Consider the following 26,151-nt stretch of genomic DNA (forward strand, 5'->3'; position numbering starts at 1 on the left):
AGCAGCAGACAAGTGATTCCAACTCATGAGAGCTACAGCATGGGCTGTGTCCAACAAAGCCATGGGGCTGGGCCATCTTAATTCTCAAGTGCCCAACTCCTGCCTCCATTATTCTCAAGCCTTGAGACTTAATGTTGTTTTTTTAAAACTTTATTATTATTATACTTTAAGTTTTAGGGTACATGTACACAACGTGCAGGTTTGTTACATATGTATACATGTGCCATGTTGGTGTGCTGCACCCATTAACTCGTCATTTAGCATTAGGTATATCTCCTAATGCTATCCCTTCCCCCTCCCCCCACCCCACAACAGGCCCCAGTGTGTGATGTTCCCCTTCCTGTGTCCATGTGTTCTCATTGTTCAATTCCCACCTATGAGTGAGACACATGCGGTGTTTGGTTTTTTGTCCTTGTGATAGTTTGCTGAGAATGATGGTTTCCAGCTTCATCCATGTCCCTACAAAGGACATGAACTCATCATTTTTTATGGCTGCATAGTATTCCATGGTGAATATGTGCCACATTTTCTTAATCCAGTCTATCATTGTTGGACATTTGGGTTGGTTCCAAGTCTTTGCTATTGTGAATAGTGCCACAATAAACATACGTGTGCACGTGTCTTTACAATGAGATACCATCTCACACCAGTTAGAATGGTGATCATTAAAAAGTCAGGAAATAACAGGTGCTGGAGAGGATGTGGAGAAATAGGAACACTTTTACACTGTTGGTGGCAGTGTAAACTAGTTCAACCATTGTGGAAGTCAGTGTGGTAATTCCTCAGGGATCTAGAACTAGAAATACCATTTGACCCAGCCATCCCATTACTGGGTATATACCCAAAGGATTATATATAGAGACTTAATGTTGTTTGCCCTGTTGGGTTTTGAACTTGGGGCCTATTTCTTCATTCATATTCTCGCTTTTGGAATGGGAACATCCATTCTATGTCTGTCCTGTTACATTTTGAAAGCACATAGCTTGCTTGATTTAACAGGTTCACAACTGGAGAGAAATTTGTCTCAGAATGAAATATACCTTGAGTCTCACCCATCTCTGATTTAGATATTTAAATGAGTCTCTGGACTTTCGATTTAAATTGATGCTGGAGTGAGTTAAGACTTTGGGGGTTACGGGGATGGAAGGAATGTATTTTGCATGTGAGAAGGACATAAATTTTGGAGGGCCAGGGGTGGAATGCTATGGACTGAATATTTGTGTCTCCCCCAAATTCATATGTTGCAATACTAACCCCCAAGGTGATTAGGAGGTGGGGTGTTTGGGGAGGTGATTAGATCATGAGGGTAGAACCCTCCACAGGGATTAGTGCCCTCATAAAAGAGGCCCAAAGGAGCACATTTACCCTTTCTCCTAGGTGAGAACACAGTAAGAAGTCAGCAGTCTGCAACTCAGGAGAGGGCCCTCACAAGAATCTGTGACCATGCTAGCACTCTGATTTTGGACTTTCCAGCCTCCAGAAGTGTTAGAAAATGTCTGTTGTTTATAAGCTACCCAGTCTCTGATATTTTGTTATAGCAACTCAAATGGAATAAAACATACTCCTTCTCAACTCCCAAATGCTCCTTTAAGATGATTATTGTTTTGTTTGTTTTTTAGAAACAGGGTATTGCTTTGTTGCTCAGGCTGAAGTGCAGTGGCATAATCACAGCTCACTGTAACCTCAAACTCCTGGGCTCAAGTGATCCACCCGCCTCAGCCTTCCTGAGTAGCTGGGACTACAGGCATGTGCAAACATACCTGGCTAATTTTTGTATCTCATTTTGTTAGAGATAGGATATCACTATGTTGCCCAGGCTTAAAATGATCATTATTAATTGTATAATGCTCCTAGTCCCTTCCCAAGATGCCAATATGTTGTTAAACTGTTTGATTCCCTCACAGGATAGTGCATTTTATTACTTACACCAAACTTCATCTATCCCAATTGTTGCCTGTCTTAAAAATGTATTCTTCCTCTATAAGTTACACTTTATTTCTAATTATGGCCTTCAATTTTTTTTTATTTGAAGAAGCACTTGTTCAAACCTTTCTATATTTGTAATGACCTGTTTGCTGCTCATCATCCACAGGTCAACTGTCAGACAGAATATACTAACCTGGATGCATAGTTCTTTTGCTACATTTCCTAATGACAATCTGCTAACCCATCTATCTCATCATATCAATTCACTAATTCCTTCCCCTAAAATAAAGCACTGCACAGAAAACAGAAAATATAGCCTCCACATATATTGCTCCTGTGAATCAAAAGGCAAACTCTTTGCTTTGGTCTGTACAGGGGAGATCTCTGGGACAGCTTCCAATGTGTCAGGGAGCAGAGCAAAGCATTCAGTGACTGACAATGGACACTAGGGAAACACAATACAAGTTAGATGCAGAACTCCTCCAACAGGTGACTTTGGCTCAAGGGCTCCCCACCAACCTGGCAGAACATTTCTTTGAACTGTACCATAGTCTGAGGTTCTCTCTATCCAATCCTTCCTTCTCTCCTTCCTCAGGTATCAGGTCTGCACTGTGGTCTGACGACTCTTCCTACCTTCTCCTGCTCCTCTGCCCATTATATCTTTTGCCAGTCAAATCCTATCTACTTCTCAGGAGACCCTAACTAATGATTTGACAACCTTTCAACATACACACAATCCTTGCACTGCCAAAAAAAAAACAACAACAACAAAACAAAAACAAAAACACACTGAAGATCACTTTCTAGAGCCATCTAGAGGTAATCAGTCCTGTGGCATTCTGCTTCCGTTTATTCCCTCCATTTAGCTCTACCCTTCACCTCCAGCAACAGAGACAGGGACCTAGAGTACACAATGGAAAATGTGCTATATTCCTACTGGCACCCCAGCTAGCTCTCATAGCTGACAATAGGAATCTATTAACTAGATGAACATATAAAAATGTGGATAGATCTTAAAATAGCATGGAATAAAAAAGGATCAGAATAACATTTATAGCGTGATACCACTTATAAAAATTAAAAATAGATACACAAATAACACTGCCTGTTTTTCAAAGATAAATACATAACTAAAAGTATGTAAGAAACATTAAATATGGTTGGGATAAGGATGGGGGCTGGATAAAAAAAACTGGAGAAAAAATAAGAGAAGGCTCTTGTATAGACCAATGATGATGATGTGCTTCAACCTGAGAAATATAATCAACATTATAAGCCTAAGGTCTAAAGGACAGAAAATAAAAGAGGAAGAGAGGAAAGACTTCTCCGACACAAAGAACTGGTGAGCTCTCCAAGGAATTGAGACTACTACCCCCGCTTAAATTCACTATCCTCAATTTGTTGCCTTAGAGCTAAGTACAAATATATCTGAAACAGAGGAAATGCCTTCTTAAAATTCCATTCTGGCTGCCTTTTAAGAAAAGCTTGTCCATTAATTATATATCAACGAATCATGAACAAAGGCTATTTAGCATTTTTAGATAGACCCATTAGAAATAGTGTTCTGTTGGTCTAATTAAAACTTTACTTCAGAAAAACCCCTAACTTTTAATTGGATCTTAATATATATTCGTTGCTAGGCATCAATAACAAGAGGACCTCTGCTGATGACTTTATAAGCACCACATAATTATATCTTCCAGTGACAAAGTAAACCCTAAGTAGTGATGCATTTGTGATTTTTATGATATACCAAATTTAAATGTGAAACAGTAAATTTTTACAGATAAAATCATTAGCTGGAAAGGACTCATTTACATAAGGATCAAATGTCTACACAAATATAAAAATCGAATTAGCATTTAAAACCTCCAGACTTGGTTCTATGGAAGTAAAGGCACTATTAAAAGGGAGAATTGAAATTAGATGTCTCCACAGTTCTCTATCAATAAGGATAGGGCTGTCTTGAAAAATAAATTTAACAATCTATTTAAAAGGTTCTAATTAACAAATAACTATGTAATTCAAGATTTTCTTATTTGGGTCTGCAAAGTCACCTCTACTTTGTTAAAATAAGTGATTCTTTAATTCAGGATATGATATAGCAAATTTGCTATAATTAGTGGTAATATCTCTTTCCAGTTGTTATCAGATTCAAGATGGCTTTACCCATAAATAAACAGATTTAAATTAATATGGCTTGGCCTTTGTCTAGGAGTATGATCAGAGGTGAATGAAATGAAGTCTTATTTCAATTAGATGATTACTTAATTTGCTTGACTCTTCAGTAGTTTCAATTTCCAGCGTTTTTTGTTCAGACATAAAACCTTATAATAAAGCTACTTTAAAGTGAGAAAAGGAGATTAACAAAAATGATCACTCTTTTTGCATTGCTTCTATGGCTTTTAACTGTAAGCATCTTTTGCTTCAAACAACATTTCGAATATGTGAACAAAAGGCGATTCTTTTAAGACTTACCCTGTGGACAAAGGCTTTATTTTGGCAAGTCACCAATAGTTATTAAGTCTACAGCTATGCAAGAACTCAGACTCAGTTGCTGACCGGCCAGATCCTCGAGCTTTACCTAGAATGATAACAATCTTAAAATTATTTGTTTATATCAGGTAAAGAAAACTGTTAGCTCTCTCCTAGTCTTTCACTGGTCAGGAAAATCCCAATAGATTTCTAAAAATATACTTTGATAATGTTTATACTTTCATCCCAGAGCTGGACCCCTAAAATTAAGAAACAGTGTAGATAATTCGCTGAACTGGTTTCTGTTCAAATTTCTATGTCTAAAAGTGTAGAAATCTCAACTATTATGTTCTAATTCGTCTTTATACTCTATGAAGAAAATTTCCCCAAAGACAGGTCACCTTGTTCTACCACATTTCAGAGAAGATAATAGTAAAAGTAAAAACTATGAATCTGACTTTTCTGGCATTAGGTTGAAACCCCTAAGCCACAAATAACTTCAATTAGCTTATTTCTAATTATCTATTAATGACAGATAGAAACAATTTTCTGTGAAATAAGAATGTAGAGGGAAAACCAGTTAATTTTTCTGTTTATGTATCTTTACAAACGGTCTATATTACAGATAAAGTTAATTGAATAAAGGCAAATATGCTGAAATTGTTGACAATTGTTAAATGAGAATATTCCTAAAATCTGAACTTTTTCTTGGGAAAGCAGTTCAAAACTATAGTCTATTTAATGAGGTGGCCATCTGGTGACAGAAAGGAGCACTACAGACAATATTTTGCATTAACATCACAACTATTCTACACAAACCGACTGAACCACATAAAAGAGAGCACTGTCCAAAAGAAACATAATTCAAGTCATACATGCAAGTTAAAATTTTTCTAACAGCCGCATTTTCAAAATAGGAACAATAATTTTAACAATATTTTTTATTTAACCCAATGTATCAAAAATATTATTTCAACATTTAATCAATATGAAGATTAATAACGAAAGAGTTTATTTAAGCCTTCAAAATACAATGCGTACCTTACAGCACATGTCAATTTGGACAAGCCACATTTCAAGCGATCATGGGCCCTGCGAGTCTGTGGGTAGCGGCTCACCCTGCTGGACCGCGCAGATCTAGAGAACGACACGAGACCTGTGGTTGCTTTGGTTTGCCTTTTACTAAGTTCATTTCTCAGCCTCTCTGCCCACTCTGAAAAGTCTCCCCTTTTCCCCCTTTTAATTCTACTCTATTTTGTAAATAACTGTTGTCTCCTGAACATTTTGGAATGCTTAAAAGGCACTCAAAAGCCTGTCCGAGATCGACTAGAAGACCCTCGGAAGGTCCCTCTCTTCTCTGCACCTCACTGGGCGTTCGTTTGCCCGCGCCGTCCTTTCTTTCGGCTTGCTGGGCACGCAGCGGCTTGCGGCTGTGGTCAGCCACCTTCCCGCGAGGCGGTGGTCGCTGGCCGCGGGAAGGATGCCGCGCTGGAGGTCGGGGTTCGTCCCGGCTGTCACGCCACCTTGTGACATCACAGGGCCATGCCCTCGGGGCTCAAGGCCAGAGAGGCTCCGCGCTTCCAGGACCCGAGAGCCAAAGATAATCAATGGGAGAGAGCGAGACTGGAGGAGGCAACGAATAAGTCCCCACCACCTTGCCCATAACGCGTTGCTTTCAGTCACGTTCCGCGAACTGGCGAGGGTAAGTGAAAAGATAAGCCCAGGTACAGAAAAACCTGCCAGGGCGAACCTCCCGCCGTTTCCCGGGAGCCCCAGCGGGGGTCTTCCGGTTGGACCCCTGTTTCCGCTGATTGGTTGGAGGTCGCCACCACGTGATGCAGACCCGGGTCGGCCTCCACTTTCCCCGCTCCTTTTATCCCCCTCCCCGCCCCTTTTCTCCCCCTCCCCACCCGTAGGTCGCCGGAGGCGGAGATCAGGTTACCTAGGCAACCGCCACAGGCAGTCTGTACACACTAGGCCTGGGGCGGGAGAGGGTTTCCTATCTGCTGCTGCAAGACAGGGATTGAGATATCGGAGTGGACTCGGACTTGAATCGGATTGTCCCGGAATCCATCCCCTCTCTGTGATAAGGTCAGAATCCGTCACCTGGTGGCCTTCGGGCGTACATCACCGGGAGTCTTTGATCCCCTCTTTTTCCTTCCAAGCCATACCAAGGGGATGACGCCAGTGAAGCAAAGTTGAGGTCAAGGGAACTCCGTAATGGTGCAATGGTGATGATAATGATGAAAGACAGTGAGGTGGCTTTACTGAGGCAGTCAGGGTACCAGAACAAAGTTCAAGAGAAGGAAAGGGAGGGTGGCCTACAGCCAACTATGCAGACTTTACTGCACCAGTTAAGATTCTGGGCTGGAAAAACCAAGTGCTCCCTAACCAAACCTGACACTGCTCATCTAGAGAGTGTAGGGGGTTTATTTGGACCATCAGTGGTAACTGATGGATTCTGATCATTTTATACCCAAACGAGGAAATAATTTGACCCATACAGGACTTCCACTGGGCAGAAAAGAAAAAAGAGTTTTCTCAGAATGACATCCTAACCACCTCTCATGGCAGACAGAAACATGGTCCTTTTTACTCTATCATTATACTGTGGTCATGGAGAAGGATTATGTCTTTAAATTATACCATATGCCTGTGGCATGACAATTAACCCATTAAACAAATTTTCTAACAACTAGCATGTGCCAGTGAACCTGTGATAGGTTCACAGTTTCTGCCCTCAATGAACATGTAACCTAGTAGGGAAGAAAGGCCCATAAACATTGCTTTACAGTGTGACAAGTGCTATACATAGAGTATGTACAAGCCTTAACCAGAATCACAAGAAAGAGAATGCTTATAATACTACCAGAGAGAACGAAAGTCTTCAAAGAGAAGATCTTTGATTTAAATCTTTAGGGAAGTATGGAGTATGCCATACAGCCAAGGGAAAAGGACATTTTAGGGAGATGAAACAGCCCATGCCAACTACAGAAACATCCCATTCAGTTCCAGAGAACTATAGTTGTGGCCTGAACCTAGGGTCCTCTGTGGAGGTTGTGGTTGATGAGCATGTGAGGTAGGCAGGAGTCAGAGCATGGAAACCATTAATACCTTCCAAAGGGGTAAAGCATGAGCAGATTTACCTTTCAGGAGGCTGTTACAGTAGTGTAGAGGATGAACTTGAGGGAAGACAGACTACAGGGAGGACATCCAGTTAAGGGGAGGTGATGAGGGCCTGAACCAAGGCAGAGGCAATTGGAATGAGGAGGAGGAAAAAAAATGTGATAAGACCTTTAAGAGGTATATGCAGAAGGATTTAATGAGTGAATGAAAATAGGGGGATAGAGTCAAAGATTCGTTGAGGATAATAGCTCAACCAATAGAAGAATGGTGGTGTTACTTTTCAAGAGAAGGCATACATTGGGAGAAGGAGGCTGGTTGGTAAATATAATGAGTTCAATTTTGAACACACTGAATTTGAGATGCCTGTGGCATTCAGATGGAGCTTTTTCATGTGGGCAGTTGGATTTTTTTTTTTTTTTTTTGCACAGAAAAGAAGATAGGGATTTTTCACCATGAAGAAAACAATTGGTTTGAAAAGCAAAAAGTAGGCCAGGCGCAGTGGCTCATGCCTGTAATCCCAGCACTTTGGGAAGCCGATGCAGGTGGATCACAAGGTCAGGAGTTCGAGATTATCCTGGCCAATATGGTGAAACCCTGTCTCTACTAAAAATACAAAAATTAGCCGGGCGTGGTGGCACGCGCCTGTAGTCCCAGCTACTTGGGAGGCTGAGGCAGAAGAATCACTTGAACCTGGGAGGCAGAGGTTGGAGTGAGCCCAGATTGTGCCACTGCAGTCCAGCCTGGGCGACAGAGTGAGACTCTGTCTCAAAACAAAACAAAACAAAACAAAACAAACAAAAAAAAAAAAAAAAGAAAGAAAAAAGAAAAGAAGAAAAGCACAAAGTAAGTTTGAAATAACAAGTAGAGAGAAGCCAAGGAGAAAAGTTGAACCAAAGAAGAAAACGTAAAGGAGAGAGTTGTCAGCATTATCAAATGCCATATCAAGGTCAAGTTGAGAACTGAAACATGTCCACTGTCTTTGGCCATTAGAAGGTTATTGTTGACCTTGTAGTGGCTTGAGGTGTTCTCAGTCCAGATAGCAGTGAATCCAGGACTGAATGCAGGTAGTGATGTGTTGCTCATGATTATCTAAAAGGTTTACCATAAAGGTATCTAAAAACAGCTATTTATAGAAGAATATAGGAGATACTTTTTAAGATAGGAAAGACTTAATATTTATATACAGAAATAAAAGAGACCGTTGACAAGGAAATTTGGCAATAAATGAAAGAGGAAAATTTGACAGCAGTATTCTGAAAGAGACAGATAAGGATAGGATCGATACATAGGAAAAGGGATTTGTTTTGGACAAAAGAAAGAACACCTACTAAGACAAGAGTCAGAAGGGAAAGAAAAATAAGTCTTTGAGAGGAGGGAAATAAGAAACATACATTTGATGGCACCACTGTTCTCTGTGAAAATGGGGTCAAGATCATCTATTGAGAGACAGACCTTGAAAAGAGTGGTGAAAGTTTAGAATAGTAATGTCATGAATCTCGAATCTCTAGTCCCACTCTCCTAGGAGAGGAAATTGAGGAAAATATAAAACATTTGTTGCTGAAGATCTAACTGAAGTTAGAGGCAATGCATTTGTAGTGACTTCAGCTCCATGCTGGTTAGGTGAAATTTTCCAGTAGCAATCCAAAGTGGAAAGATTAATCCAAGATATGCAGTTTGAGGTGTAAAAGCTATAGAAGTTCCTGGTGGCTCCTGGTTTTGTGGGGGAACTAGAGATGACCTTTAGCCTCTTAAATGGGCCGGCCGTGAAAGAGCTTCAAAGAGCAGGAGAGTAGTTACAAGGTGGCCAACAGGGCATTCACCTCTTGATGAATTCAGTAACTTCATCTGGAACCCTTGAGTCCATTTGTGACTGGAGAAAACATACAAGACTTGTAAGTACCAGGAAGGTCTAGCATCCTTGTGATTCAGAAATAGTTATGCAACTTATAGAATTTGGGGTTTTTTAATTAAATTGTATTTTTTAAATTAGCTGTTGAATTAGAATAAGATTTTCTGCTAAATAAGTGCATTGATGAAGAGAAAATAAGTTGAAGTGAGAGGTAAGATTTGTATCCCAAATAGGCATATTCTTCTTCCAAGGAAAAGTAGTCTCAAGTAAAGGGAGAGCTATACCTTGCTCTTGAGGATGACTCAAAACTGTAATATGGAAATTCTCCCTAAATTAATCTTTACAATGCAACCTCAATCAAAATCCCAACTGAATTTTTTAAAACTAAATACAAAATAATCATAAATTTTATTTGGAAAAATAAATGTGGAAGAATATCCAGGAAACTGCCAAAAAAGAACATGAGGTGAGAATTTAAAATATAAATCACAGTAATTAAAACGGATACAGCTGGGCGAGGTGGCTCACCCCTGTAGGCTCACGCCTCCCAGCACTTTGGGAAGCCAAGGTGGGTGGATCACGTGGTCTGGAGATCAAGACCATCCTGGTTAACACAGTGAAACCCCGTCTCTACTAAAAATACAAAAAAATTAGCCGGGAATGGTGGCAGGTGCCTGTAGGCCCAGCGACTCGGAAGGCTGAGGCAGGAGAATGGCATGAACCCGGGAGGTGGAGCTTGCAGTGAGCCGAGATAGCGCCACTGCACCGCACTCCAGCCTGGGCGACAGAGCAAGACTCCGTCTTAAAACAACAATAACAACAACGAAAAACAGATACTGGTGCAGGAATAGACAGAGCTAACGAAAAACACAGAAAGTCCAAAATTAGGCCCCAGTGTATGTGATCATTTAGAATATAACAACGAGAATGATTTAATTCCTTCTACAATAGATATCTTGGACAGAGGCAAGATAACTTAGAACACCATTTGGTGAATTTGGAGCTTTGAAGGGAAGCCTTTGTCCTTTGTGTGGTGGTGGGCAGCTAGGCTATCCTTTGGTAACCACAGACTTTAATCCAGTATATAAGGGTTTCTCTTTCCACGAGTAGAGGTGCTGCAAAACACTTTTTAAACTTGGTGCACCATTCAAATAAACCTGGAGAGGTAAGACTGTGGCCTGCATCTATATATGGGCCTTTGATGGAGCTTCCAAATTCTTTCAGGTTGCTTTCTTGACTGGCTTCTCTTGCAGCCTATGCTGGAATATCCTAAGGTTGTCCAAGAATGGAGTAAAGATGAAATTGCCAATGGGAAGCAGGGAAGGAATGCACGGAATTTCCTTCAATATAGACCCATCATCTAACCACTGTCACCACTGCCTCTACCACTACCCTACTCCAATCACCATCCTCTCCCACTTACATTATTACAACTGCCCATTAACTAGTCTCCCTGCTTTTGCTCCAAACCCTACAATCTATTTTAAACATAGTAACCAGAGTGATCTTTTTCAATACTTATGACAGTTCTTGTTACTCTTCAACTCAAAATCCTCATATAGCTTTTCATCTTACCATAATAAAATCCAAAATCCTCACAGAGTTCCACAAGACAGCACATGATTTGGCCCTGAAATACCTCTCTGACCTCACATCCTACCATTTATTTCTCTCAATGTACTCCAGGCACATAATTTTCCTTGCTATTCTGCAAAAATGCCAAGTATACTCTCACTGCCCCCCATCCCAGCTTTTTTTTTTTTTTTTTTTTTTTTTCCATTTGCTGTTTCCTCTGCCTGTATGCATTTTCTCCAGATTCCCGCATGGCTCACACTCACACACACTCCCTTATATCCTTCGTTTCTTTGCCCAGATTCCACCTTATCATCTGATAAGGTCCTGATCTTCTCTTTCCTCCCACCCCTGTCATTCTCTGTCTGGGGTTCTGTCTTCTGCCTTCAATATGAATATTAACAATGAGTCAATGAATGAACAAAGAGTCCAATGTATTAGGATAATTTGCTGACTGTAGTTTTCTTTGTGGTGCTAGCTGGGGTCCCGTCCTTCCTTCTTGACTCAATGTCTTAGTACATTTGGTGCTGCTATAATAAAATACCTGAAACTGGGCAATTTAAAAACAACAGAAATGTATTTCTCACAGGTCTAGAGGCTAGGAAGCCTAAGATCAAGGCATCAGCATCTGGTGTTTGCTTCCAAGATGATGCCTTGAAGTCTGCCTCCTCTGGAGGGAAGGAACAGTATGTACTCACATGGCCAAGTCAGAAGGGCAAAAAAGGAATGAACTTTCTCCATCAAGCCCTTTAAATGCTCAGCTAATGGGCACCTAATGCCATTTGGAAGGGGAGGAGCCCTCATAACCAAATTACCTCTTAAAGGCCCACCTGTTAATACTATCATATTGGCAACACCTGAAGTTTGAAGGGGACACATTTAAACCATAGCATTCGGCATGGTAGGGCAATGTCCTCAATTTACAAAGCATGAGTACAAATACAGACTGTGTGCAATTTTCTGGTGCATCTCAAACTCCTTTGATTTGGTCTCTTATATGTAATACACAGCTACCCCTTCCCAACCACTGCTGCTCTCAATTCGAAGATTTTTTAGAATCGTTTGGTGAAACTTCTTTCCCTGGTACCTTGAATTTTGGTCTGTAATATGGTTTGGCTGTGCCCCCCCCCAAAATTTCATCTTGAATTGTAATAATCCCCACATTTCAAGGGCGAGACTAGGTGGACACAATTGAATCATGGGGGCAGTTTCCCCCATGTGTTCTTGTGATAGTGAATTCTCACAAGATCTGATGATTCTACGAGGGGCTTACCCCTTCACTCAGCTCTCATTCTGTCTCTTGCTGCCATGTGAAGAAGGCTGGTTTGCTTCTCCTTCTGCTGTAATTATAAGTTTCCTGAGGCCTCTCCAGCCATGTGAAACTGTGAATCAATTAAACCTCTTTCCTTTATAAATTACCCAGTCTCGGGCATGTCTTTATTAGCAGTGTGAGAACAGACTCTGGTTTGTGTTGATGGGCTTTTTTCTCAATCTGATGTTGTCTGTGTCATATTTAAAGACTTTTCTCAATATTTCTGGCAATCATTGCTCTTTTTGTAGCACTGCTATATTCTTTTCTTGTTTTCATATTTCTGTAGTCATTCTAGTGGGATTTGGGGAGCGAAGATAGGTAAATACATGGACTCAAATCATCATCTTTTTTCTTAACATTTTAATTCATGTATATGCCAGCACATGTACATAATTTTGCATAAATGAATAAAAATGAGCATATAAATGCCTTTAAAATAAAAATTTAAGTAGAATTTCATTAAAGTATAACACACATCCAGAAATCACACACATCATAGGTATCTAATTTTATTTTCAAATTGAACATAACCAGCACCTAGATCAAAAAACACATTGTTATGAACACTCTAGAAGCCCCTCTTTTGCCTCCTCTTAGTTGCTCTTCCCTGAAAGATAACCAATATCCTAACTTCTAATACTACAGTTTGTTTTAAAATCTTACATGAATTGAGTCATACTCATGAGTATTACTCATTGTGTGTCTCTTCTTTTGTTCAACATTTGTTTACGTGAAACTCACTTATGTTGCAAGTAACAGTAGTTGTTTCTTTCCCATTCCACTTTTAGGTAGAAACCCCAAAGAAATGTGTAGCTATGACCTGTATGACAAAATGTTCAGAGAAGCACTATTTAACCCCCAACTGGAAACAGTCAAAATGTGTACCCATAGTAGAAATAATAAATAAATGTCCATACATTCATACTAGGCAATTCTAAACATGCTTTTTTAAAAGTATCATTTTTTCTTTTCCATTTTTGCCTAGATCTATCCCATCCAGCTTTACATTTATATTCTGGCCACAACGGCTTTCACCTGCATCTAAGGAAACTCATGTTAACAACTTAGTATATATCTTTCCATATTTTCTCCTGACAATAATTATACATATACATGCATTTACATATACACACATGTATACACACATGCCTATTGGGGAATTGTTATTGTAAAGAAACGGATTATACTGTATACCATTTTCTAAATCTCACTTTGTCAGTTCATTATATTAAAGGCAGGATTCTTATATTTTTTAGATAGTATGTATCTGGAATAATATACAGAAAATATTACAAATTATGAAAGTTGGATTAAGTTTTATTGAAGCTACTTGAGTATTAGTTGGTTCATATTCTCTAGAATGAAGGAGAAGTTGGAGTATTTATTTTAATAAACATTTATTACTATGCCAAAAATGTTGCTAAGCCCTAAGGATTCTTCTCTTTGCAGTCTAAGTATACTTAGAGAACTGTGTTCACGTTTAGACACCGCAGTGTAATACAAAGGACAACCAGAGCCTATTCAAAGGAGAGAAACATGAGTATATAGTGAGAGAACTAACAACTTGAACTGGGAGTAAGATAAGAGTGTAGATGAGAGATGAGCATTTTCTTCAAGTATTGAAGGCTCATCATGTGGAAAAAAAGTTATACCGAGGAGGTATACTGACAACAAAAGGGAAGGAATTATGGAGAGAGAGATTTAAAATTAAAATAAAAAATAACCTCCTAACAGAAAACTCCCTCAGAGTTTATACAGATACTTGGTAATATACTATGTGAAGATTTCAAACTACAGTTGGGTGGTTCAACCTCAGTAGCTTTAAGGTCTATTTCAACTTGGAATGACAATGACTTTAATATTTATTTCATTTTTTCATTTTCCTTAACAGTTATAATATTATGATCACTATTTTTAATGGAAGATGACTGAAAGTGAAAACCTAAACCAAGAAGAAATAATTAAAGAACTGGTAAGTCAAAGTCAAATTTCTTTTAAATAACATTTGCAGTAATATAAAATGGAAAGTTTTTATGCTCCTTTCTAGAGCTGGAAGGGTTACTTAGTCATTTCCTCTACCTAGTGACTTTTGGAAGCAGAGAATAATCATATATGTGATATAACTTTCTCTCTTGTGAGATTACAAAAATGGCATCAGTGCAATTGACAATTTATAATTTCTAATGGTAAAAGTCATCTTTTAATTATTTAAAATAGGTAATGACCGAATTTCTTTCCTTTAAAACAGTGTTTGTGCAATGGCTTATCTTATGAGATGGTTGGACAAGAAGGATCAGATACATCAAAGTTGGAAATGTTTTTCTTAGGGTATCCTCGTATAGTCGGATTATCATTATTTCCTAATTTAACGAGTCTTACCATTGTTGCTCAAGATATAAAAGAAATTTCAGGGTTAGAGCCTTGTTTACAACTTAAAGAACTTTGGATTGCTGAGTGCTGCATAGAGGTAAGTGTAAACATAAAACCTTACATGGAGTATTTTATTCTGAATTATTTGGCTTTAGAAAAATAATTCATTGAAATATACGCATAAGGCATGGGTTAAGACAGATAAATGAACAAAGGATAGAAATTGATTTGTACAAAGGAAAAAATAAAAATAAGGAATTAAAACATAAATATATTCTACTTTTTAGTAATCAAAGCAAATCAAATCAAAACAGCATGTTACTGTTACAAAACAGACACATAGACCAATGGAACAGAATAAAGAATGCAGAAATAAGGCCACACACCTACAAGTATCTGATCTTCGACAAAGATGACAAAAACAAGCAATGGGGAAAGGACCGTCTATTCAATATATGGTGCTGGGATAACTGGATAGCCATATACAGAAGATTGAAACTGTACCTCTTCCTTATACCATATACAAAATTAAACTCAAGATGAATTAAGGACTTAAATGGAAAACCCCATATAAAAACCCTGGAACACCACCTAGGCAATATCATTCTGGACATAAGAACAGGCAAAGATTTCATGACGAAAACACCAAAAGCAATTGCAACAAAAGCAAAAAATGGACAAATGGGATCTAATTAAACTAAAGAGCTTCTGCAGAGCAAAAGAAACTATCAACAGGGTAAACAGACAATCTACAGAATGGGAGAAAATTTTTGCAAACTATGCATCTGACAAAGGTCTAATACCCAGCATCTATAAGGAACCTAAACAAATTTACAAGAAAAAAACAAACAACCCCATTAAAAAGTGGGCAAAGGACATGAACAGACACTTTGCAAAAGAAGACATACATGTGGCTAACAAGCATAAGAAAAAAGTTTAAAATAACTGATCATTAGAGAAATGCAAATCAAAATCACAGTGAGATACTATCTCACACTAAGAAAGAATGGCTATTATTAAAAAGTCAAAAAAAAAATAACAGATGCTGGCAAAGTTGTGGAGAAAAAGGAATGTTTATACACTGTTAGTGGAAGTGTGAATTAGTTCAACCATTGTGGAGAACAGTGTGATGATTCCTCAAAGACCTAAAAACAGAAATACCATTCAACCCAGCAATTCCATTACTGGGTATATACCCAAAGTAATATAAACCATTCTATCATAAACACACATACACGTGTATGTTCATTACAGCAGTATTCACTAGCAAAGACATGGAATCAACCTAAATGCCCATCAGTAGTAGACTGGATAAAGAAACTGTGGTACATATACACCGTGGAATACCATGCAGCCATAAAAAAGAACAAGATAATGTCCTTTGCGGGAACATGGATGGAGCTGGAGGCCATTGTCCTTAGCAAACTAACCCAGGAACAGAAAACCAAATACCACCTGTTCTCATTTAGAAGTGGGAGGTAAATGATGATAACACATGGACACATAGAGGGGAATGACAGACTCTGGGGCCTACTGAAGGTGGAGGGTGGGAGAAGGATCAGGAAAAATAACTAATGGGTACTATGCTTAATACGTGGGTGATAATCTGTACAACAAACCCGCATGACAGAAATTTACCTAAATAACAAACCTGTACATGCACCCCTGAACTTAAAATAAAAGTTCAATAAATAAATAAATAAATTGATTTGTGCAAAGGAAAAACAGAAATGTGATTAAAACATAAACATATTCTACTTTTTAGTAATCAAATCAAATCATAACCAGTACTACGTAGTAATAAAATTGGTCCACTTAGACACTATTGGCTGTGTTGAAATTATCACATCTATTTTGAAAAGAAATATTGCAAAACATCAAGAGCTATCACAGAAATGTACAGGGCGTACGTTTTGACTTAGAAGTCCCTACTCTAAGATTTTATCCTAGAAAAGTAACTCAATAGCAGAAAACAACCATATGCATGAAGCTACTTGTTGCAGCATTATTTATAACTAAAAATTTGAAACATAAATATGCCATACATCAGGTAATTTTTCAGAAAATTATTATAAACTTAATGAAATATTTCATAATTATTAAATATAATTTGAAGGATTATGAAAACATTTTAGTCTTAATTTAAAGAGTCCCACAAAATTGTATGTGCATTAGGATTATAATGTGCTTACATGGTTATAATCATAACCATATGATCATAATCACTTCTATATGGTTATAATCATAACCATATAGAAATATGATTATATGTGATATATATGATTAAAATTATAACCATATATAAATAGATATAGGGTTGATCAAAATGTAAAGAGAACATGCAAAATTGAAAATAGTTGTATTTAAGTGAAAAACATGAGTTTTTTTTTCTTTTAAAACAGTTCATTTTGCTGGATATTGATTTTGCAATAAAATATGATATTTAAAAGAAAATATACTTAGAAACCTACTTCATTGGAAGGATTAATAGCAATACGTAAACTAACACTATTCAGTCTCCTTTTCTTTTATAGAAAATTGAAGGTCTTCAAGAATGTAGAAATTTGGAAAAACTATATTTATATTTTAATAAAATTTCCAAAATAGAAAATTTAGAGAAATTAATCAAATTGAAGGTTCTTTGGCTGAACCACAATACAATTAAAAATATTGAGGTAAGATAATAATTTCAATTATCTATATGTAAAGCCAGTTACTACTGTATAGTTTAAACCACAGTGTTCAAGATCATATTGTGGTTAAAGGCCAAAATATTCATGACTAGTACAATTATTGTTGTCAAAAAGAACTAACATGTATATAGCATTTTATAAGGTACAGAGGGCATTGTGTACATTACTTTCTTTACCCTTTACAAGCCTAAGAGGTAGGGCATTGTTATTCTTTCTTTGAAGGTTTAAAAATAAAAAGAGGTTTAGATATGTTACATAACTTGCCTAAGATTATAAATATACTCTGTGTGATGTATTCTTTTTCCTCCTACTCCTCCTTTTTTCCTCTCTACTCTGCTTCCTGTTCCCTCCTCCAATAATTCTGAGTTCCAGTATAGAGAACAAAGGTGGCTTCTTGGAGGCACTCATTTCCTTCTGTGCTTGTGGAGTACAAAATACCCTGTGCTCAGAGAACCTGCAGAACTAACCAGATTAATCAGAGATGATTTGTAAATGTTAATTTTAATTATCTGTTCTAAATTATATGTTGTCTAAATTTTTAGGGTTTGCAAACTTTGAAGAATTTAAAAGATCTCAACCTTGCTGGAAATCTAATAAATAGCATTGGTATGTACTATTTCATTTGGAATCTGAGATAATGCTATAATCATTTTTTATCAGTATAAAAAGTACATGCTTAGATTTTTTTTCTTTTAGGCTTTTTTCTGTGACATATTTGCAAAGCATATTGAAACCTGTGAAAATATTACTCATTAATCAGTGGTTACTAATTATACAATGGTATCATTAGTCTATTTATATGCAAGACACGATGGCTACATACAACTCAGAAGTATGACAGAATATGAACAGAAGGTAAAATAATTTAATTCTTTTCATCTACTTTTTAAAGGTCGATGTCTTGACTCCAATGAACAACTGGAAAGATTAAACCTTTCTGGTAACCAAATATGTTCTTTCAAGGTATGTTTAAGTGGAATAATTAATTTTTTATTTATCATCCTGAATCATGAACCATTGTGTTGCAGAAACTGTACTAAAAAGTCCCCCATTGAGATATACCTAATGCTAGATGACGAGTTGGTGGGTGCAGCGCACCAGCATGGCACATGTACCATATGTATGTAACTTACCTGCACATTGGGCACATGTACCATAAAACCTAAAGTATAATAATAATAATAATAATAATAATAATAATAAAAGAAAAAAAAATGTAAAAAAAAAAAAAAAAAAAAAAAGTCCCCCATTAAGGAATAAGTTCATTATTTTGGGCTGATGCTCTAGGAAATTTGAAAGTCATCTGACTACATTGGCCTTAATGATCTGACACTATTAAAACCAAACAAATAACTATTTACCTGGCTCTTAGGATACCATTTTCTCTTAGTTTTCTTCCAATCTTTCTGGCTACATCTCTTCAGTTTCTGTTCTTTCATCCTCTCCTAGCATCTAAGACATGGACTGCCCTTGGTCAGTACTGACATCTTTTCTCATTTCTGTCTGCATTCATTCTCAAAATAATCTCATCACGCCTTAAGACTTTAAATACCCTTTATCTACCCTTTACTCTAAACTAGTACCTTTACTTTCCTTAACAACTCTCCAGAACTGTATACATATCTTAATGCAAACTAATTTTTCCTCTGCCAGACCTTCTCCTGCAGTCTTCCTCACCTCTCTAAATGGAGTCTCCATTCTTCCAGGAACTTAAGCCAAAATCCTTACAGTCATTTTTGACTCTTCTTATTCCTTCATACCCTCATCCAATCCCTCAGCAAGTACAACTGGGTGCACCTTCAGAATATGTCCAGAGTCTGATCACTTCTTACCACCTGCATCACTACCAAGCTGATTCAAGACACTATCATCTCTAACCTTCGTTAATGAAAAAAAGCTTTCTAACAATTTTTCCTGTGTTTGTCCTTTCCCTACTGTAGCTCTGTTCTCCACACAGAAGCCTGATGGAACCTTTAAAAATCTGTCAGATAAAAATCACCCTTCTGCTTAAAACCCTCCCTTGCCTTCTCATCTCTTTCAGAGTAGAAGACATTTCTTATAATGGGCCATAAGACTACCTAATCTAGCCACCCCACCACCCCCTACCTATCTCTTTGACTACAGTTTCTACCACTCTCTCCTTTGTCCAGTTTCAGCCACACTGGTCTGAATATACCTAGCACACAGTAATCTTAGGGCCTTTGCACTTGCTGCAATTTTCTTTCCTCATATACCTGCATGGCTCATTTCATCGTTTATTTTCAAGTCTTTGTCAAAATATTGTGTTCTAAGTGACACCTTTCCTTCCCAATTTAGGTGTAATAGGAAAACTGTCACAACCTCCCCAACCTGCAGCACTCCCTATCACAGTGCCACTGTTTCATTTTTCCTTTTGGCACATCCCTTACTAGAATACCAGCTCTCTGAGTACAGGAACTTTGCCTGTTCTCTTCATTGCTGTATCCACAATCCTTAACACAGTGTTGGATATGTAGTAAATCTCAATAAACATTTGTCAAGAACATGAATGAAAGAGAAACAACCAAATAAAGGGACTTAATGTTTATCACATATAATGTTGGTTAAAAAGTGACATTTATAATTTTGACAGTGTAAGATTGAAGGTGCATATTCAAATACATCCTCTAGAAAATACTGAAGAAAGATAGGTAAATTTACTATAGAAATAATTTTGAGTTCATAAGTATTAAAGTAGGCATTCTTTTACTCAGGCAAAAATATAAAAATACCAAAAAGCTATAGAATGAGGCAGATTAAGTCCCTTAAAAAGAAATGTAAACAAAATTGTATTAGTCAAATTCAAGAGGAAATATTTGATAAGAACTTTGAAGTGTCAACAGAATTTGAACAAGCATTGGTGGGAGGATCTTCTGGGTAGTAGGGCGTGGGCATTCTAAGAAGGGGAAAACAATATGTACAAAGGCAGGGAAGTGAGAAATCAAGGGGTATATTTGAATAACACCAGCATTGTCATTTGACTGGAGTATAGAGTATATATAGCAATATTGTAAGTTAACACTAGAAAGGTCAATTGGGTCTCGAATACAGACTGTATTTTATAGACAACAGAGAGTTGTAAAATTTTTGAGCAAGAAAGCGATATGATCAGAAACGTTCTTTAGGGATAGTGATCTGGAGTTAGTGTTTATTGATTTGGAACAGCTAGAAGAAGAAAACCCAGTCAGGAGATTCCAGGAATAATCTAAATGAGAAATTATGAGACTAAGAATTGGAGTGTTAACAGAAAAAAAAAGAAAAAAGAAGAGGAGGAGGAGGAAAGACGAGGAAGAAATAGATGCAAAAGACATTATGGTTGTTGAATTTGCAGAATTTCACAGCTAGTAGAATATGAAGAGTTAAGAGAGTCCAGAATGAATCTGTGATTACAGTTCTTAGCAAGCTCAAAAAATATACAAATCAGAAAAAAAATAGCTAGTTTGGTGGGGGTGAGGGGAAGAGAATGTATCTCGTTCTGGATATGTTGAGTTTAGAGTACCAGTGGGGCCATCCAGGTGAAGATCTGTACACACAACACTGAGAAATGGGTAAAGAGCAGTCATATCTTACAATCTTGGCATAACAAGCAAGAGTGTGAAGCGATGCTTAGGGCCATGGCAAATTGTCTCTACCAACATTGAGACCATCAGATAAGGGATCAGATTAAACATGTGGAAAAGAAGCCATGACAGAAACCAGAGACACTCAGAGGATGGTAACAGTTGTGACAGGGACAGGCAGTAAGATAGATAACAAGATTGTGTGTGTGTGTCACACAATCCCCTTCTAGTTCTGCCAGCTTAAGATACTACACTAAATCTTTAAATCATACTTACTATATGGAAATTCTAATTTTCAGCCTGGTAAACACATCATAAAATTAAAACAAACCAACAAAAAACCTTTGAAATAATTCTTACTTTTAAAAGAGCTCTTTTAAATCAATTAGAAACAAATAATCTAAGATACCCAGTAGAATAAAGGATAAGTGAGCAGATAATTCATAGAATTGAACTCCACATGACTAGTAGATTCATAAAATAATTTTCAATCCTACTAAGAATGAATAAAATGAAAAATAAAACATGATATAAGGCCGGGCATGGTGGCTTACGCCTGTAATCCTGTCACTTTGGGAGGCCGAGGTGGGCGGATCACTTGAGATCAGGAGTTCGAGACCAGCCTGGCCAACATGGTGAAGCCTTGTTTCTACTAAAAAAAAAAAAAAAAAAAAAAATAGCCAGGCGTGGTGGTGGGCGCCTGTAATCCCAGCTACTCAGGACGCTAAAGCAGGAGAATCGCTTGAACCTGAGAGGCGGAGGTTGCAGTGAGCCGAGATTGCACCACTGTACTACAGCCTGGGTAACAGAGCGAGACTAGGTCTCAAAAAAAAAAAAAAAAAAGAAGATATAATTGTAATTGATAATATTTTATATAGTCAACATTTTATAAACATGTTACTCTGTGCTAGAAAGATTAGGATAAGATGGGCATTTATACAACATTGGTAATCATTAAAATGATAGAACTTTTCTAGAAAGCGTTTAGATAATGTGTACCAAGTCCTTTAAAAAGGCTTCTATCCTTTGACCTATCAATTCCTCTTTTAGGAATCTATTCCAAGAAAATAATGTGAAATGTGCATAAAGCTTTATACTTAAAATAGGCTAAAATTCCAAAAGAGATCAAAGAGAGCTATGAACATTAAATTCAGAGTGCTGTGGGAACATATAAAAGGGAGACCTAGCCTTGTTTGGGATGTCAGGGCAAGACATCCTTGAGGAGCTAATGTTGCAGCTAATGATATCAGACGTGAGTAGGAGTTGTCCAGGCAAAGACCCTTCCAGGCAAAAGTTAGAGCATGTGTGGAGGCTCAAGGTGGTCGAAAGGGGTATGGCAGATTCTAGGAACTAGAAATACTGTGTGACTGGATCACAGCAAGGGAAGCAATTATGACATAAGGCTGAAGAAGGTAAGTTCAGGATTCTGGGAAAATAAGGCATTGCCCTGCCAAGAAACTATATGGAAGTTTATCTTACCCTGGCTAGCCATGGCACCCTTATGGTGGTTATAAGCCATGGCTGCATAGACAGAAAGACCTCTCAGGTCTTGCTCTGCCTCATACTAGAGGCAGCATAATACGGTGGAACATGAAGTTTTGGTGAAATAACAATGTAAAGTACCTAAATAGTGACCAGCACATAGTAAGGACTCAACAGATCCATTGTTTTTATTATTTTATTACCATTACTTTAATTACATTGAACTGCTGTATTTCAGTATCTTCATTTTTAAAATGATGATAACAGGATTATTATAAAAATTCATTGTGCGGCATAATATTTAAAAAGGGTTTTTATGGCATTATGACTATCATAAAAACATTGAACGTGATTCACAGGAACTTTTACTATCTTCATATTAAAAATGTTCCTGGAACACTATTATCCTAGATTTTTATCTCTAACCTTTCCTCCTACCCTAAGAAGATAACTATCCTATCCTGGTGGTGATTGAATAACTTCTGTGCCCACCTTCCAACCATACCAGGCACCAGAGCACTAATTTTCAGTGAGATTTTGTGCCTTCGTGGACTCCATTGTCATCTGAATTTGGAATGTAGTTGGGGGATTTCTGTGTAAGACTTCAGAGTTTATACCCACCATCTGCTAGCTCAGACTAACGGTCAAATGAAACATAGCAACCCAGTAATCAAAGGCTGCCAAATGGTTTACCTTCTTGCCCCTGCAGAATTTGACCAAATAATTCTCTGCACAGCTCTGTCCATAAATCTTCCTTTTAGAGCAACTCTGCTTAGTCCTCCTCCCCGCATAGGCTCAGCCCAAGCCTCAGGTCAGACCAGTGAGCCACATTCTCACTTGTCCAGAGAGAGTTTGGAAATATATTAACTGCCTCAACCTGTATTACTCTTGCTTCCAGCAACCTGACTTCACTATTCTCTTTTCCATTCCATTTTTACTGTAGCTTTAGAACTAATCCTTCCTAGTTCTTCCTTTGGATTTCCCTTAACTCTGATTCTGATTTTCCTAGCTAGCATTGCATCCTTTCAAGTTTGACCCCACCACAGCACCCTCCTACCTCAGGCACCATCCTGGTAATGAGAAAGGTATGAGGATATCCTCGAAGTTGGTTGAAAGTAATAATCAATTTACTTTACATATTTATTTAGTGCCTGCTGTGTTCTAAGTGCTGAGTGTTGAGAATACAATGTTAAACAAGACACAAACCTTGTTCTCCACAAGTTTATCACAGGGTTAGCAAACGTTTTCTGTAAAAAAAAAAAAAAAAAAAGCCAAATAGAAAATATTTCAGGCTTTGTGGGCCACATGTAGCCTCTACTGCATATTCTTCTTTGTTTTTTTTGAATACTTAAAAAATGTAAATAACATTCTTTGTTTGTAGACTGGGGGCCAAAGCCCATATAGATCCTTGGCTTATAGATACAAGCAATTGGCAATAGGGTATAATAAAGTCCATACCAAAACTAAGCTCAGTGGTTAAAAGAGCTCGTAGGAGGAACATCTATCCCAATGCTGGGGGATGAAACAAGGATCCCAAGGAATATGACACTGGGTTGGGCCCTGACAGATTAAAAGGTGAAATTGGGGTGAAGTTCAGGCTACTCAAAAGGAGCAGCATGAGTAAAGGTCTAAGGACAAGATAGGGCTTGGCACATTCCAAAACTTCAATTGGTTCAATATGGCTAAATCATAAAATATTAGGGTTTAAACAGGAAGACGCAAGACTGAAGAGTTAATCAAGAGCCAGATGACAAAGGAAAGTATAAACAATGACTTAAACATCAGGAAAAAATATGTTAAGGAGAAACATTGGACTGAGAGTGCATATCAATCACTCCTCATCCATAGGTTGTGAGAAAACTGAGGCCCTCAAAAGAAAGTTAGGCTTTAGTTGACCATAATAGGTAAGAGAGGTGTTTATGGAAAAAACAAAACAAACAAAAAAAACAAAAATCAGGAATTCCATGGTGATTATAATGAACAGGGGATCCCATAGCCTTTAATGAGTAGAGCAGATCTGGAGGCAGGGAGGATGAAGAGGAGTGTTTCTAGGTGATAAGTATAGGAAATAGGGGTGAAGAAAGCAGAGACCTACAGGTATCCTGGGGGCAATTAGCAAGAGGGGCTGTGTAGGGGAAGCAACATATTAATGAATAAATGTGCTCACATCACTGGCTTCAAGGTTCCAGCTGGAATACATGATTTAGTAAATATTTAAAAGGCATAGTGGTATAGTGTGTTGTTTAATTATTGTTGATATTTTCTTCAGGAATTTAGCTTGTTTTTCAATAGAGAGAAACATTTTATGCATCTAAATCACTTTAATGTATTTAAGCGCATAATTAGAATGCATTAGACTATGGCTGATCTTAGGTGTTCAAATACTGCCTTTAGAAATGACAGTCACAATTAACTGAACATTATCTTTGCTGGCGTTTTAGGAACTCACGAACTTAACCAGGCTGCCTTGCTTAAAGGATTTATGTCTGAATGACCCTCAATATGAAACCAATCCAGTTTGTCTTCTGTGTAATTATTCCATACATGTATTATATCATTTGCCTTGCCTTCAAAGATTTGACACATTGGATGTGTCAGCAAAGCAAATCAAGGAACTGGCAGATGTAAGTACATCCCTAATCAGGCATCTGTGATTTCAGTTTTATTAGTTAATGGTTTCTTTCTGGCCATGTCCACATACGGTAGGTAGGATTATCAGTTCAGTTCTTGTTGCCGAGTCTACTTTTGCCCTAGTGAACTGGATATTACACATAAAAGTGTATAAATAAAAATATTAATATTAGAATCTTAATTTTGATGACAGTACTGGAAGGTGAAATAATAGAATAATAATGTTTCTAATCTATACAAAACAAGAAGAAAATTGAAAAAAAAAGGGTTAAAAATAATTAGACTAGTGCCATATATATATATATAAATTAAAGCTTAAATAACAGAAATGTAACAACCACTTCTCCTTTGGAATATTACATATCAAAATTAGAAAATATCTATGGTTTATGGTAGTCTACCAAGGATTAGGTAGATTTTAGTCTAATTAAAGATAGTTTGTGATTCTCTGAAAGTTTAAGTAGCTGAGGACATCAGGGGAAGAGAAGTAACAGATGAAGACAGGAGTGGTAGAGGCCAGATTATGTGAGACTGTAGACTGTTGTAAGGACTTTGGTCTTTACTTTGAGGGAGATGGGGTCCACTGGAAAATTCTGATCAGAGGAGGGACTAAGATGACTTATATTTTAAAAGCATCCTTTTGAATAATGGATTAAGAATAGAGAATTAGAGGGGGAAAGTTGAAAGCAGAGAGACCAGTTAGGAGATTATTCCAGTAACTTAGACGAGCAATGTGGATGGTTCGATGCATGGTGTTCACAGAGAAAGTGGTAAGAAGTCAGATTCTGGTAGCAGTTACAAGATGGAACCTATCTGGGTTTACTGATGGAGTGAATATTAAGTACAGAGGAAAGAAGTAGAGAATAATTCCAAGATATTGGCAGGAGCAATTCAAAGAGTAAGTTGCTATTTGATGACATGAGGAAGAGTATGGGAGGTGTAGGTTTAGGAGGAAGAATCATGATTTTAGAATCATGATAACTTCAGGCATGTAAAGTTTGAACAATTTTTTGAATATCCTAGGGGACATGCTCAGTAAGTAGTTGGATATATGAGTTTACTATGTAGGAGAGTTTCCTAGATTGGGGGTATAAATTAAAATATGAGAATTGAAAGCAGAAAGTTGGTACTTAAAGC

General features: G+C 37.5%; 2 protein-coding genes across 11 annotated transcripts in view; one reads left to right on the forward strand and one right to left on the reverse strand.

Annotated features, from left to right (window-relative positions):
- Positions 1-6,281, reverse strand: part of RTN1 (reticulon 1) — a 325,414-nt gene extending 319,133 nt beyond the window's left edge. The window contains exons 1-3 of the mRNA XM_054530703.2: positions 5,765-6,281; positions 5,443-5,538; positions 4,405-4,510 (exon numbers count right to left, since the gene is read on the reverse strand). The gene's annotated coding sequence lies outside the window, so the exon portion shown is untranslated. The remainder of the gene's footprint in view (positions 1-4,404; positions 4,511-5,442; positions 5,539-5,764) is intronic.
- The window catches only part of LRRC9 (leucine rich repeat containing 9), a 155,961-nt gene continuing 135,738 nt past the window's right edge, over positions 5,929-26,151 (forward strand). For 3 of the 10 annotated variants that reach the window (XM_054530697.2, XM_054530695.2, XM_054530698.2), the window contains exons 1-6: positions 5,929-6,103; positions 14,152-14,232; positions 14,509-14,727; positions 17,866-17,929; positions 18,216-18,286; positions 24,825-25,007. In XM_054530697.2, the coding sequence (XP_054386672.2) occupies positions 14,185-14,232; positions 14,509-14,727; positions 17,866-17,929; positions 18,216-18,286; positions 24,825-25,007 (585 nt within the window). In that variant the 5' untranslated portion in view covers positions 5,929-6,103; positions 14,152-14,184. Of the gene's footprint in view, positions 6,104-6,125; positions 6,493-11,537; positions 11,850-14,151; positions 14,233-14,508; positions 14,728-17,164; positions 17,306-17,865; positions 17,930-18,215; positions 18,287-24,824; positions 25,008-26,151 lie in introns of those variants that run through there. The other 7 variants (XM_054530701.2, XM_054530702.2, XM_054530699.2 and 4 more) reach the window with 5 other exon arrangements.

The sequence above is a fragment of the Pongo abelii genome, chromosome 15 (assembly GCF_028885655.2).
Source record: "Pongo abelii isolate AG06213 chromosome 15, NHGRI_mPonAbe1-v2.0_pri, whole genome shotgun sequence".
Lineage (NCBI taxonomy): Eukaryota > Metazoa > Chordata > Mammalia > Primates > Hominidae > Pongo > Pongo abelii.